The 12,700-nt window shown below is 38.0% G+C and overlaps 2 protein-coding genes across 2 annotated transcripts; both read right to left on the reverse strand.

Annotated features, from left to right (window-relative positions):
- Nucleotides 1–630: 630 nt before the first annotated feature.
- Nucleotides 631–7,598, reverse strand: casp3a (caspase 3, apoptosis-related cysteine peptidase a). Its single transcript, XM_079420441.1, has 7 exons — nucleotides 7,430–7,598; nucleotides 6,677–6,889; nucleotides 5,804–5,946; nucleotides 4,961–5,089; nucleotides 3,660–3,835; nucleotides 3,412–3,520; nucleotides 631–1,894 (listed from the first exon to the last, which is right to left on the reverse strand). The coding sequence occupies exons 2-7, from the start codon at nucleotides 6,718–6,720 to the stop codon at nucleotides 1,665–1,667; spliced, it is 831 nt and encodes a 276-aa protein (XP_079276567.1). The 5' UTR covers nucleotides 6,721–6,889; nucleotides 7,430–7,598; the 3' UTR covers nucleotides 631–1,664.
- Nucleotides 7,599–7,878: 280 nt separating this feature from the next.
- Nucleotides 7,879–9,766, reverse strand: LOC306872624 (uncharacterized protein). Its single transcript, XM_079421262.1, has 3 exons — nucleotides 8,452–9,766; nucleotides 8,176–8,295; nucleotides 7,879–8,014 (listed from the first exon to the last, which is right to left on the reverse strand). Exons 1-3 carry the CDS (start codon nucleotides 9,667–9,669, stop codon nucleotides 7,937–7,939), a joined length of 1,416 nt encoding a protein of 471 aa, XP_079277388.1. The 5' UTR covers nucleotides 9,670–9,766; the 3' UTR covers nucleotides 7,879–7,936.
- Between the last annotated feature and the right edge of the window lie 2,934 nt (nucleotides 9,767–12,700).

A 12,700-nucleotide genomic window follows, 5' to 3' on the forward strand; every position in this document is an offset into this window, starting at 1 on the left:
CATTACATAATGGAATTGCAGTATTTATGGTTTATATTTCACAGAAAGGCCAGACAGTGGGACTGATATTAGATTGAGCGAGAATGGCGATATTAATAAAATCAAACCACATAAAATCCCCAAAAAACAACCATAAACCATAAAATGAAACCACAAAAGACATTAATACTCTACAATTCAAAAGAAATGTGACTTGTGGCACAAAGTTGCTGTATAAAAAAAGCAACTTTGTTGCTCAATATTTTTATTTAGTGGTGCCATTATATATAAGATTCCATCATTACAATATAATGTTTACCATAAAGAACTACTCTAGGACCTGAAGAGCACAAAAATGATTTTCTTACATATGAAAGGATGAAACTCAAAAGTCAATGAGGCATATGGTTGTATAAATGGCTGAGAAACTCCATCTGGCTTCTGTTGTCACCTGTGCCTACGCCTATATTGATACGCCTGAACAAACTTTCTACATACAAACACCTATCTTGAAATTCAAGAAACTAGTCTTACTGGCTGTCAGTGTCCTACACACTTTATAGACAGGGAGCAGAATAACAATCCTCCCAACCTGCCTAAATATTAAAAGATGGTAATACGAACCAACAAACACCCATTATAGATGCAACAGACCGCTGGAAATACATTTATAGTCTCCAATCATCATTTGATAAAGCATATTTTAAAATGTCTTTAAATACATGCTCAATACTCAGTCCTAATGAAACAACTACTCTCAGAATCCTAGTGAAATATGTATTATCATCCAGCACACTAAAGAGCTGTTTAAATACATACAAAAGTACTAGTTTATACACAAAAAAGCATATATGTATAGGAAACATGAACAGTATTTTTTTTACGTATACATAAGGAACATCTCACACACACAATGCATGCATGATCTCAACTGAAAGAATTCAAAGTGATTTTTCTCAGGTGACTAATGCCACATATTATTCATAAATATCTTGAAGAGACTAATTAAAGAGCAGTCCAGATTAAATATAAATTTACTATTATGGTAGTATTGGTGTCTGTTTGGTTGTTTACCCCCTAGACTTCAATGTAAATCTATAGCCGTCAATGCGTGTTTTTTTTTTTCTTTTTCTGTAGGAATGGACTAGATGTTACAGATACAGTAAAAAAAAAAAAAATGCTTTATTGTGTCCTAATGGAAACCTGTACATGAAATTTCAGAAGTTGCACCAATATCTGTTTACATTGTTCAGAGACAGGCACTTGGGAATAGTACTGATTGTTGTTCTTTGCTTCAATAAAGATGATCTCACCCATTAAATGCCCAACTACGATTTCCATTTCAACAGTCAAACAAGTGCAATAGCCTATTAAAGTCCCTGATTACTGTAATTTAAAAAAAATCCCAACCTGTGATTGCCACTGGTGATTGTTCATTATTAGATTTTAATTAGAAAACCAGAGAAAAAAATGGTATATAGTCCCCCGGTAAACAAAAACCTGAGCATCTGCTTTCACATACAGTAGTTTCACAACACCAGTCCTGAGACAGAGAAATCCCAAACTGAGCATGCCCAGCTAATGCTTCTGTGAAAAAAGGGTCTTAAACTCAACCCTAAATCTACATGCTATACCTGTGGTGTTTACAGAAAAGCTGAAGAAGCTCTAATAGTTCCCTTGTCCCTTCAAGCAGTGAAGTACATCTCTTTGGTGAGCATCGAGACAATGCAGGGGATTTGTTTCTTGGCGTCAAAGCCAGGCTGGTTGGAGGTTGACTCAAAGTCGAGTGCCACTTTATGGTTGACCCTGGTCATGATCTGCATGAGCTCTAGCTCTTTGCCATACTTTGCCATCATTTCACAAAGGGACTGAATGAACCAAGAGCCGGTCATGGTGTTTCTCCAGGAGTAGTAACCTGACAGACGAAACAAACCCCATTAGGAAAAAGACTTGGCATGTATTAAAATGATCTTCATTAGGATTTTCTCTGTAAATACTGATATATGACTACTTAGTTGATTAATTAAACAGCACATCATGCAATTCATTTTATAAAAATTAAAAATTAATCGACAGCCCAAAAAAAATAAAAAAATAAATACTATCAGTAACCACAATTATACACAAGAATACAGTGAAAACAATAATATTGTGAACTATTATTACAATTTTAAATGACTGTTTTCTATGTCAACAAATATTTTAAAATCCAATTTATTTCTGTGATGGCAAAGCTGAATTTAGTCCAGTCATTACTCCGGTTTTCAGTGTCATATGATCCTTTGGAAATCATTCTAATATGCTGATTTGGTCCAAGAAGCATTTTACAGGCACATTTACCATTATAAAGCCATTTTTTCTAAAAGTGTCCATTATCTTTTGAGTCAAATTCTTACATTTAATCAGTGAATTAGAATAATAAGACATTTGGGCTGTTACCAAGCAAATGAAATCAGTATCAACAAAATGAATCTTTGCAATGCAGGGGAAATACAGAAGCTGCGTCTGAAGTGGCATTTACTCACTGTTTAATGCAGGACATGAATGCTTTTAACCTGCAGTTACAAATGCATAAAAATGTTTTGATATTAAACATAAAACGTCGAATACGGATTTTTGAAATTATTTAAATAATAAAAGATACCTTAAATGTGAAATTAAAACCACCAGTAGGTGGCAGCAAGTGACTTTTAATAAGTGAGTGATTTCGATTGAACCGAATCATTAAAATGGTTGATTCGATCAGGAAGGAAACTGTCATGTTGCTCAGAGACACAAAACAACCTCTGTGTTTGGAATTATTTTTGTTGTCAAAAAAAAAAACAGGAAATATGGTGTCTAAAACGCAAGTCTCTTAATTAACTTGTTTATTGAACTGTTGTAAAAAAATCAATACATTTGTAATCATGGTAATTTTTGGAGGAAAAACTGCACTTTTTGTGTGAAATTGATTAACTATATGAAATAGTATAAAAATATACATTTTCTGCCCCCATTTCTTGAATTTGTGATCATTCTAAATGCATTTTATTAGACTGAATCATGCAGTGAAAGAATGCACTCTAATATATGCGCACTAGACTTCACGTAATGCATGTGTGCGCTTTGTAGGGGTGTTTGAATGGTTTCTGCAAAATACTCAATGTCAAATTGCACATCGTTAAAACAACAATTATGATATTATCGCAGACAATATATATCGCACACCCCTAGTGGAAACTGATAAATTTTTTCCAGATCCTTTGATTAATACAAAAGTTCAACAGAACAGCTTTTATTTGAAAAATAAAAGTTTTCTAACAATTGCTTTTGATGAATTTAATGTGTCCTTGCTGAATAAAGGTATTAACTGCTTTGCCGACTCCAAACTTTTTGTGAATATTTTATCAGATACTCACAGGAAGCGTTTGTGTGTTTTGTGTGTGTCTGTACCTGGTGCAGTAGAGTATCCATAGAGGAAGTCTGCCTCCACAGGAATCCTCATAGAACTATCTGAGCTGTCAGCCTCCACACCAGGATCCAGTTCTGTACCTCTACAAGCCTAATTAAACACAGCCAGAGTAAATCTCAAGAGCGGAAACAAGCACTCCAAGCCAGCTATTTATAAACATCAACCCAGAAAAAAAACACACTCATATTAATGCACACACATAAGAGCACAGCAGAAATTCTGGACGTACCTGTATGAAGAAAAGTTTAGGCTTTCCTGCTAGTGATGGGCAGCGGTCTCCTCTGAAAAGGCTAGTTAAGGACTTGAGCTCCACAGAAGTATCAGTGCCGAAAAACACTCCCTCATCTCCATGACTGAGCATTACACACACTAATGAAGCACAGCGGCTGTGGTCGTCACGGGCCACTGTGATAGAACAACAGACAGCCATGTATACTTACAATTGTTCAAAAAACAGAGTATAATTATCAATTACCATAACACCTGGTTACAGCCAACTGATTCAGTGTAATTTGGTAATATTTCAGTTATAACACCAACAGGCCTATTTTAATAATTACTTATACCATAGTCTGTCTGAATACTTGATTCTGATTGGCTGGCAGGTGTGCATTAAAACCGCTTAATGCACAGGTCCAAGTCAGTTTAATCACCGCTCCATATTAATGCGCTGCTTTAACTGATCCACACATCACTCACACAGAGAGAGAGAGAGAGGTTTGAGATCGCAGATTGTGTGGCACACGCAGAAACTTGTTGTCAACACTGCCTCGCGGCTTAATTAAATCATCTAAATCAGTAGTCTCAAATTCAATTTCTGGAGGGCCACAGCACTGCAGAATTTAGCTTCAACCAGCTCCAAATCACAGCTGCTTGGAAGTTTCCAGTGATCCCGAAGACCTTGATTAGCTGGATCAGGTATGTTTGATTAGGGTTGCAGCAAAACTCCGCAGAGCTATGGCCCTCCAGGAATTGAGTTTGAGACCAATGGCCTAAATACTAGATCGCTACATTAAACATTGAAGTAACTAAACACAGCTTCATTGTTTGTAGAGAACCGCAGACGCAGGTAGCGCACACACAACTGTCGTCTCTCTCTCAATCGATAATTCATTCAAATAAATGCTATAATTCATTCAAATAAATGTGATCTTACTGCATTATTTCATCTCTGTGTCTGAATTGAAGCGGGCAGAATGCTATAGCGAATGAGCTGTAGTTGATGAAATAACTGTCATTTTTACCCTTCCGGTCAAATATTGCGCTAAAAATATCATTAACAGCTTTAAGTTGTCAATGCTGGATAACGACCATGGTATTAGCGGGATAATGCATGGCTAGCTGTGCATGAAATGATTTTAATGGGCCTCACATCGGGAGGATCTTGGCCTCCATGCCGTGCATTAAAAATTGTTTAATGCACAGCTAGCCGTGCTTTATCCCTTACGTAAGGCCTGATCTCAACAACAAGCATTCTTTGGATTTTAAGATTCATCTACTGATATCGAGGGAATTTGAAAAGCACCATACCTGCTGTTAAAACCTGCATAATCTGTGCAACTGTCTGATCATTGTAGACTTTCACAGTGTATCCTAGCTTCCGAAACACATTCATTACATTTCCTGCATCTACATCAGTACCGTTCCGTTGGTTCATGCCTGAAAGAAGTGAAGAACAGGTTACTATATTACATGACTACGACAAAAAAAGCACATAAAAAGGTTTACATGGTAAATATGCACAATACTGCATAATATTTTCAGAACATATTGATTATAGTGAAATAGATAGATAGATATAGCAGAACCCAAAATTAATATCTGTCTTTCATACTTTCAATTATAATGTTATGTTACTTAACTTCACCTGTAGCATTTATTAATATTTATTTTATTTGTTTAACCCTCATGTTGTGTTCTGGTCATTTTTAGCCCAGACTGAATTTTCCCACAAATGCTAGATAATGTTACTGCATTGTCTAATACTTACTTTGCTCACACGGGATGTAAATACAAAAATTTTTTGATAATTTTTGTACTTCTTTACCATCCTTGTTACACTTGTGGTGCTCCCAGTCAAAAATGGCTATCCTACAAATAATTGCTAATGGATTTCTCATGCTATAGGCTACTATTAACAAATATTGGATTTAATCGTCAATATTTAATACTGGCCATTTAATAATTATAGGCCATGATAAAAATAACAATCACCCTCATCTGTCTCAGCAAGAATTTCGATATTGGTACATCCCTGCCTAGAGTCTATTCTGTTCACCATTCGGTTCAAAAGGTAAAAGCATCTAAACAATCATCTGAGTTTGATGTGCATTCACAAAAACAACACCTTCAACAGCACAAAACAAGTGTTACCTGTCCTGCGATCAAAGTTCTTGTTATTGATGATGATGCAGTGGCCAATGCTGGGGTAGTTCAGACTGTATCTGAAGGAATGTGACTGAGCCTTAGCATCAACCTGCGTGGGCTGCGCTCCTGATGCCCCATCCTTACCAGCACTGGACAAACAGATTGCATGCAGGAATATTAAACTATTTAATATGAGAGATTAATACAAGAGGCCTGTTTGTTCCTTTAATTTGTATTTTATTCATTTTGGACTGTAATGTTTATGGACTAAATATAATGTGTTACCATGGACCACACAAATGCACAAATATATTTGTAGAAATAGCCAACAATACATTGTATTGGTCAAAATTATCGATTTTTATTTTATGCCAAAAATCATTAGGATGTTAAGTAAAGATCACGTTCTATGAAGATATTTAGTACATTTCTTAAATATAAATATACAATAAATATATAAAAACATAAGTAAGGACTTAATTTGGACAGCTTTAAAGGCGTTTTTCTCAATATTTGGATTTTTTTGCACCCTTACAGATTTTCAAATAGTTGTATCTTGGCCAAATATTGTCCGATCATAACAAGCCATTCATCAATTGAAAGCGTATTTATTCAGCTTTCAGGTGATGTATAATTAAAATTGACACTTATGACTGCTTTTGTGGTCCAGGGTCACATATGTTAATATACACAATAAACGTTAAATTCACGTTATTAGGCCTAAATGCTATAAACAAGCAGGAACAAGTCAGTTTATATAATATAAACAACATGGTAACAAAAAGAAAAGCAAGTGTTAGTGAATTCAATACTGTTTTTGTTTTGAACTGTCAATCACTTCTGAAAGCTGCATAGCAACAGTCGTCAAGATCATCTTACTCTGTTGTGTCCAGGCGCCGCGCGTCCACGCAATCTCCGTTCATCTCCAAACGTTTAACGATGACTTCTTTTAAGATAATACAATCGTCTCTGTTGGAGTGTAACTGGTAGCGCGTTATAACGGGCTCTCGACAGAATGATAACCGCGCCCGCACGCTGGATGGATGATTTTATCGTTGTTGTCGACGACTCGCTCGACCAGCCAATGAGAAGCTGCACGGGAGGAGAAAAACACACAACCACCCTTTAACAGCTGTGCAAAAACAAAAAAAGACTTGAGGATAGTGTAGGCCTACTTTATAAATGCAGCGTCTGCAATATATCAAAAGCAAGACCTCTTCCAGCTGTAAATTATTCACATAATGGCTGTGTGCCAAAACCTCGTGAGCTGTCTTTCTAGATAGTGTGTTCCAAACAAGTTCACAACGCGCTCTACTCTAGAGGTTTTAAGACACAGCCATTGTAAGGAAGGTCAAGTTCAACGTGCCCTTCTAATGCAGCATGAACATAATAACACATTTGAGAACGCTGAATGTCTATAAAATCAATTACTCTAGTGCACAAGCGAATCAACGTGTTTATTGCAATGCAGCGTGTATATTTAATATCTGTATAACGTTAAATATTAAAGCTATGCATCCGTATGCATGGCGTTTCTTTGTCTGCTTACGAATGTTCAAACGGACAACAAGTGAGGACTGACAAAACACACTTAAAACCTAAATGTTTGAAAACAACAAAGTCGATGCTTACCAAATACGTGAAAATACCCTGTTATTGGAAGCTTGTAATGTACAGGATTCCGACGACAAAGCGGTTACTCAGCATCCAGGAAGTGTGCTCAGGTTATGGGTGTAGTTGCTATGAGATTGTTGCAGCTACAGTACTTCGAAGCCTTTGCCCTTGTCTATAGTGCTACAATATCGCCCTCTGCTGGAGAGATGGCTTCTTACACATGAACAGGAGCCTTTGAGGTAAGAACCTGCTCTGTTCATGTGCTATACAACCATTTTACATGAACAAACAAAAAAAAATGTGGCTCTGGAAACACATGCATATTCCGATGACGCCTTGCCTCTCTGTTTTCATTTTAGAAATATTACAAATATTAAAATGTGGTTTAGCTTCAACATAAGATCAGTTATGTTTAAGTTTACTATTTTGACATAAAATATTTATATAACACCACAGTTCATTCATGTGTACTGTTGTATTGCTTTACATTTTATTTGTTCATATATACAAGTGTTGTTCCCTCGTTCATTTTATAGTATCTTTAGGTCCTTTTCCCACACGTTGCTTCTTTTGCAGAGGCAGCTGGATCACATCTTCACTGTCCTGTTAAAGGAACAGACATCATAATGTCATGCACAGGCAGGTTTAATAAGAGATCCTCAGACAAGATCTAAAGATCACTTTATATCATTAAAGGATTTTAAATAAAGATATTATTTTTTAATAAATCTGAAAAGTAGAAATAAGAGATAGAAGTGACCTACAGATGATTCAGTTCTCCATGAGCATGGCCTCTTCAGGGTGTGCTGGAAACTTGGAGAGGCTCTGGGGTCTGTTCTCACACACTTTTTGTGCAGAGGTGGCTGAACCGCATCTGCATTTTCCTGTTGAAAGAACAGACATCATCATGTAATTGGGCCGCTGTAATGAGAGACAAAATCTAAACATCACTTCTAATGAAAAATAATACAAAGGATTTGAATGTTATTTATTTATTTAACATATCTGAAAAGTAAAAATGAAAGACAGGAGGAACTTACCAAATCTCCAGAGCTCCATGGGCACGGTCTCTTCAGAGTGGACTTGGTTGCTCCCTGTAGAGACACAGAGAGTCCTGGTGATCTCTTGAGGTACATGGCAGGCATAGGTGCATCCTTTGATGATGCAGTGGTCACAGGTGCTCCCTCTTGGGACGTGGCAGGCACCAGTGCTTTCTCTGGGGTCCTGGCAGGGACAAGTACTTCCTCAGCAGTTGCAGTGGACACTGATGCTTCCTCTTGGGATGAGGCAGGCACTGGTGGTTTTGTTTGAGATGAGGTGGGCACAGGCCCTTTCTTTGGGGACAAGGAGAGCACAGGTACTTCCCCAGAAGATGAGGCAGGCACTGCTGCTCCTTTTGGAGTCTTAGCAGGCCTTGGTGGTGGTCCCTTTGGGGGCCTTAGGGGCAAGGGTGTCAAGATGACATCCCTTTTTAGAAAAAGTCTTATATTTTCAGAGACTTTCACTTGTCCCCTAAGTTGGTGTCCGGCAGGCACAGTCTCTCCCTGTGGGGACCCATCTGCCATGAGTGCTTCCTCAAGGGACGAGGTGGAAACAGATTCTTCCTCTTGAGGTGAGGAGGCCACTGGTGTTTCTTTAGACACTGGCGCTTCCAATTGGGCTGAGACGGGCACTGGGGCTTCCTCTGGGGACCTGGTGGGAACAGGTGCTTCTCCAGGGGATGAGGCAGGGACTGGTGCTCCTTTAGTAATGGCAGGCCTTGGTGGTGGTCCCTTTGGGGGCCTTAGTGGCAAGGGTGTCAAGATGGAATCCCTTGTTAGATAAAGTCTCATGTTTTGGGGAATTTTCAGTTTTCCCCTCAGTTGGTGCCTGGCAGGCACAGGTGCTCCCTGCAGGAACCCATCTGCCACCAGTGCTTCCTCAGGGGACAAGATACGCACTGGTGCTTCCTCTTGGCCCAAGGTGGGCACTAGTGCCGCTTCAGGGAATGAGCCTGGCATAGGCACTTCCTCTTGGTCTTCCTCAGGGGACATGGAAGGCACAAGCTCTCCCTGTTGGTACTGAGGAGTAACAGGTGCTCCTTGCGGGGCCTCCACTATTCCCCACCACTGGGCTGAAGTGAGGTCCCCACACTCTTTCTTCTTAGATGATGAGGACAAAAGATCTTCCACTTCCATTACTGCCCACCACCGCCCTGCGAGGAGGGCCATGATGAGCTCATCATGCTCATTAATGGGACTGTAGTGCATGGCTGACATGCTCACTGTGGTGGATAAGTGTCTTTGGTGTTGGTAAGACAGGTTATCCAGAAAAAAACTATGAAAGGCTGCTTGTGTGCAACAATGAACTGTTTGTGAAACACTGGAAGAAAGAGAAGAGCTGTGTAAGCCCAGAAGCTGTGGTTGCTTTAGTGTTTTAAAATTAATATTATTCACATTATACAAAATTCATATTCAGTTCATATTAAGTTGATAAATTGTAATCAATTTACATATTAAATCATAAATGCATTCTTGTAGCTCAAACAGTAGGCTAAAACAGTAGGCTAAAACAGTTACATGGCGCTAACAATGCCAATTTCGTGGATTTTATTCCCAGGGAATGCACGAACTAATAAAATGTATAGCCTACCTTGAATTCGATGTCACTTTGGACAAAAATATTGTCTGACAAATGCATAACTATAAAATACAAATATAATGTGCATAACGCCAATGCCTAGAGGTTATAGGCTAATGTGAAAATAGCTATAAAAAAAAAAAAAACGTTATACTTGTTCATATAACGATTGTCAAGTCTAGTCTATTTAGTTTATTATTGGAATTATTATAGGGTACATTTATTTGCAAAAATACTAAAGTAAGACTAGAGCACAGCTAAACAGTTAAAGGATACGGCCTTGTCGAATTTACGTATTTACGCGTTAATAATGATCAAAAGTATTTTAATATATCGAAGAATATCATTTTATAATGCGTGAGCATTATAAAAATCATAATAATTAATTACTGATTTATGTATCAGCTTTCCTGAAAATTCCTCACACAGCCACAAATTTGTCTAAATACATAAAAAATAAAAAATATATTGAATAAAATAAACATTCCCAAACCCTAACGAAGAGCATACTCACAATCACTTGCCGACTCCCAACAAACTCCAGTCTCGCGTGCACTCAAATGAATACTCACCGAACGTTCTAAATTCATTGCGACATAATGGCTTAGAATTGCATCTTTTAAAACTTGTACCACGACGACATATGGCCATGGAATGGATGTCTTGGCCTGTTTTATTCTATTAAAACTGTAGAAATATAGAAAAATAGACATTTCCCCCTTTCGAACTTGTTTAACCAATTAACGTGCAAGCAGGAGCAAGTAAAGCTGCCACAATCCCCCCAAAATTACTGAAGGATCATAGTGTTATAGGCTACTAGCCTACTTATTATTAAGCACAACAAACTCAACGAGTCTGTCAAATGATAGAGCAATAAAACACATTTTTGATATATAGGTTATAATTCACTAGTTTTGGTCCCTGAGATTATTTCAAACAGGCAAAAGTGTATAACAGAGCAAGCAGTATTGATAGATTTCATGTACACAAGAAAAAATAAAAATACAGGAAGACCAGGCTGTCAGAATGGCCCCCCCAAAACAATGCACATTTCAGACTTTTAATTCTATAATAAAAAGCATTATAATGAAATCAGTAAATGAGAATTTGCATGCAATCCTCAGATCAGGTATTATTCACCAGCTTTGCTCTGTGGTCATTCATTCATTCATTCATTCATTCATTCATTCATTCATTCATTCATTCATTCATTCATTCATTCATTCATTCGTTTATTATTTATTTATGGGGTCAAAGTGTAGAAGCTGACAAGAACTCTGTTGTAACATAAGTTGTAATAATAGGATCTATATTCTTTAATGTAGCCTAGTATATGGCTTTACAACTATGAACATTTATTAATAATTAACAATTATTAACTGTCCCATTATCTCTGTGAATATCTCTTTAGATTGCATGCAATGGATGATCGGATTCTCTTGCTAATATTTAGGCATTTTGCTTTTGGTAAATTAGTTTTTTTGGGAAATCAGAATTGGATTATTTTATAAGGAGCTGTTTGTTAATTTAAAAAGTACACACAAATACAAAAATTGTGTTAATTTTGTATATATTGTACAGTGGGGAAAAAATTATTTGATCCCCTGCTGATTTTGTACGTTTGCCCACTGACAAAGAAATGATCAGTCTATCATTTTAATGCTAGGTTTATTTGAACAGTGAGAGACAGAATAACAACATCAACAAAAAAATCCAGAAAAACTTATTTAAAAAAGTTAGAAATTGATTTGCATTTTAATGAGTCAAATAAGTGTTTGATCCCCTATCGGTCAGCAAGATTTCTGGCTCCCAGGTGTCTTTTATTCAGGAAATAAACTGAGATTAGGAGTCTCCTAATCTCAGTTTGTTACCTGTATAAAAGACACCTGTCCACAGAAGCAATCAGTCAATCAGATTCCAAACTCTCCACCATGGCCAAGACCAAAGAGCTGTCCAAGGATGTCAGGGATAAGATTGTAGACCTACATAAGGCTGGAATGGGCAACAAGACCATCGCCAAGCAGCTTGGTGAGGAGGTGAAAACAGTTGGTGCGATTATTCTCAAATGGAAGAAACACAAAATAACTGTCAATCTCCCTCAGACTGGGGCTCCATGCAAGATCTCACCTCGTGGAGTTTCAATTATCATGAGAACGGTGAGGAATCAACCCAGAACTACACGGGAGGATCTTGTCAATGATCTCAAGGCAGCTGGGGCTATAGTCACCAAGAAAACAGTTGGTAACACACTACGCCGTGAAGGACTGAAATGTCTGCAGCGCCTGCAAGGTCCCCCTGCTCAAGGAAGGACATGTACAGGCCCATCTGCCTCAACTCACCAGGTTTAGAGGAGCCTATGCTGCCTATGACCCCAAGAACACCATCCCCACCGTCAAACATGGAAGTGGAAACATTATGCTTTGGGGGTATTTTTCTGCTAAGGGGACAGGACAACTGCACTGCAAGGGACGATGGACGGGGCCATGTACAGTAAGGGCCAGGGCATTGAAAATGGGTCGTGGATGAGTATTCCTGCATGACAATAACCCAAAACGCACGGCCAAGGCAATAAAGGAGTGGCTCAAGAAGAAGCACATTAAGGTCTTGGAGTGGTCTAGCCAGTCTCCAGACCCTTAATCCCATAGAAAATCTGTGGAGGGAGCTGAAGGT

The sequence above is a fragment of the Barbus barbus genome, assembly GCF_936440315.1.
Source record: "Barbus barbus genome assembly, chromosome: 7".
Taxonomy (NCBI): domain Eukaryota; kingdom Metazoa; phylum Chordata; class Actinopteri; order Cypriniformes; family Cyprinidae; genus Barbus; species Barbus barbus.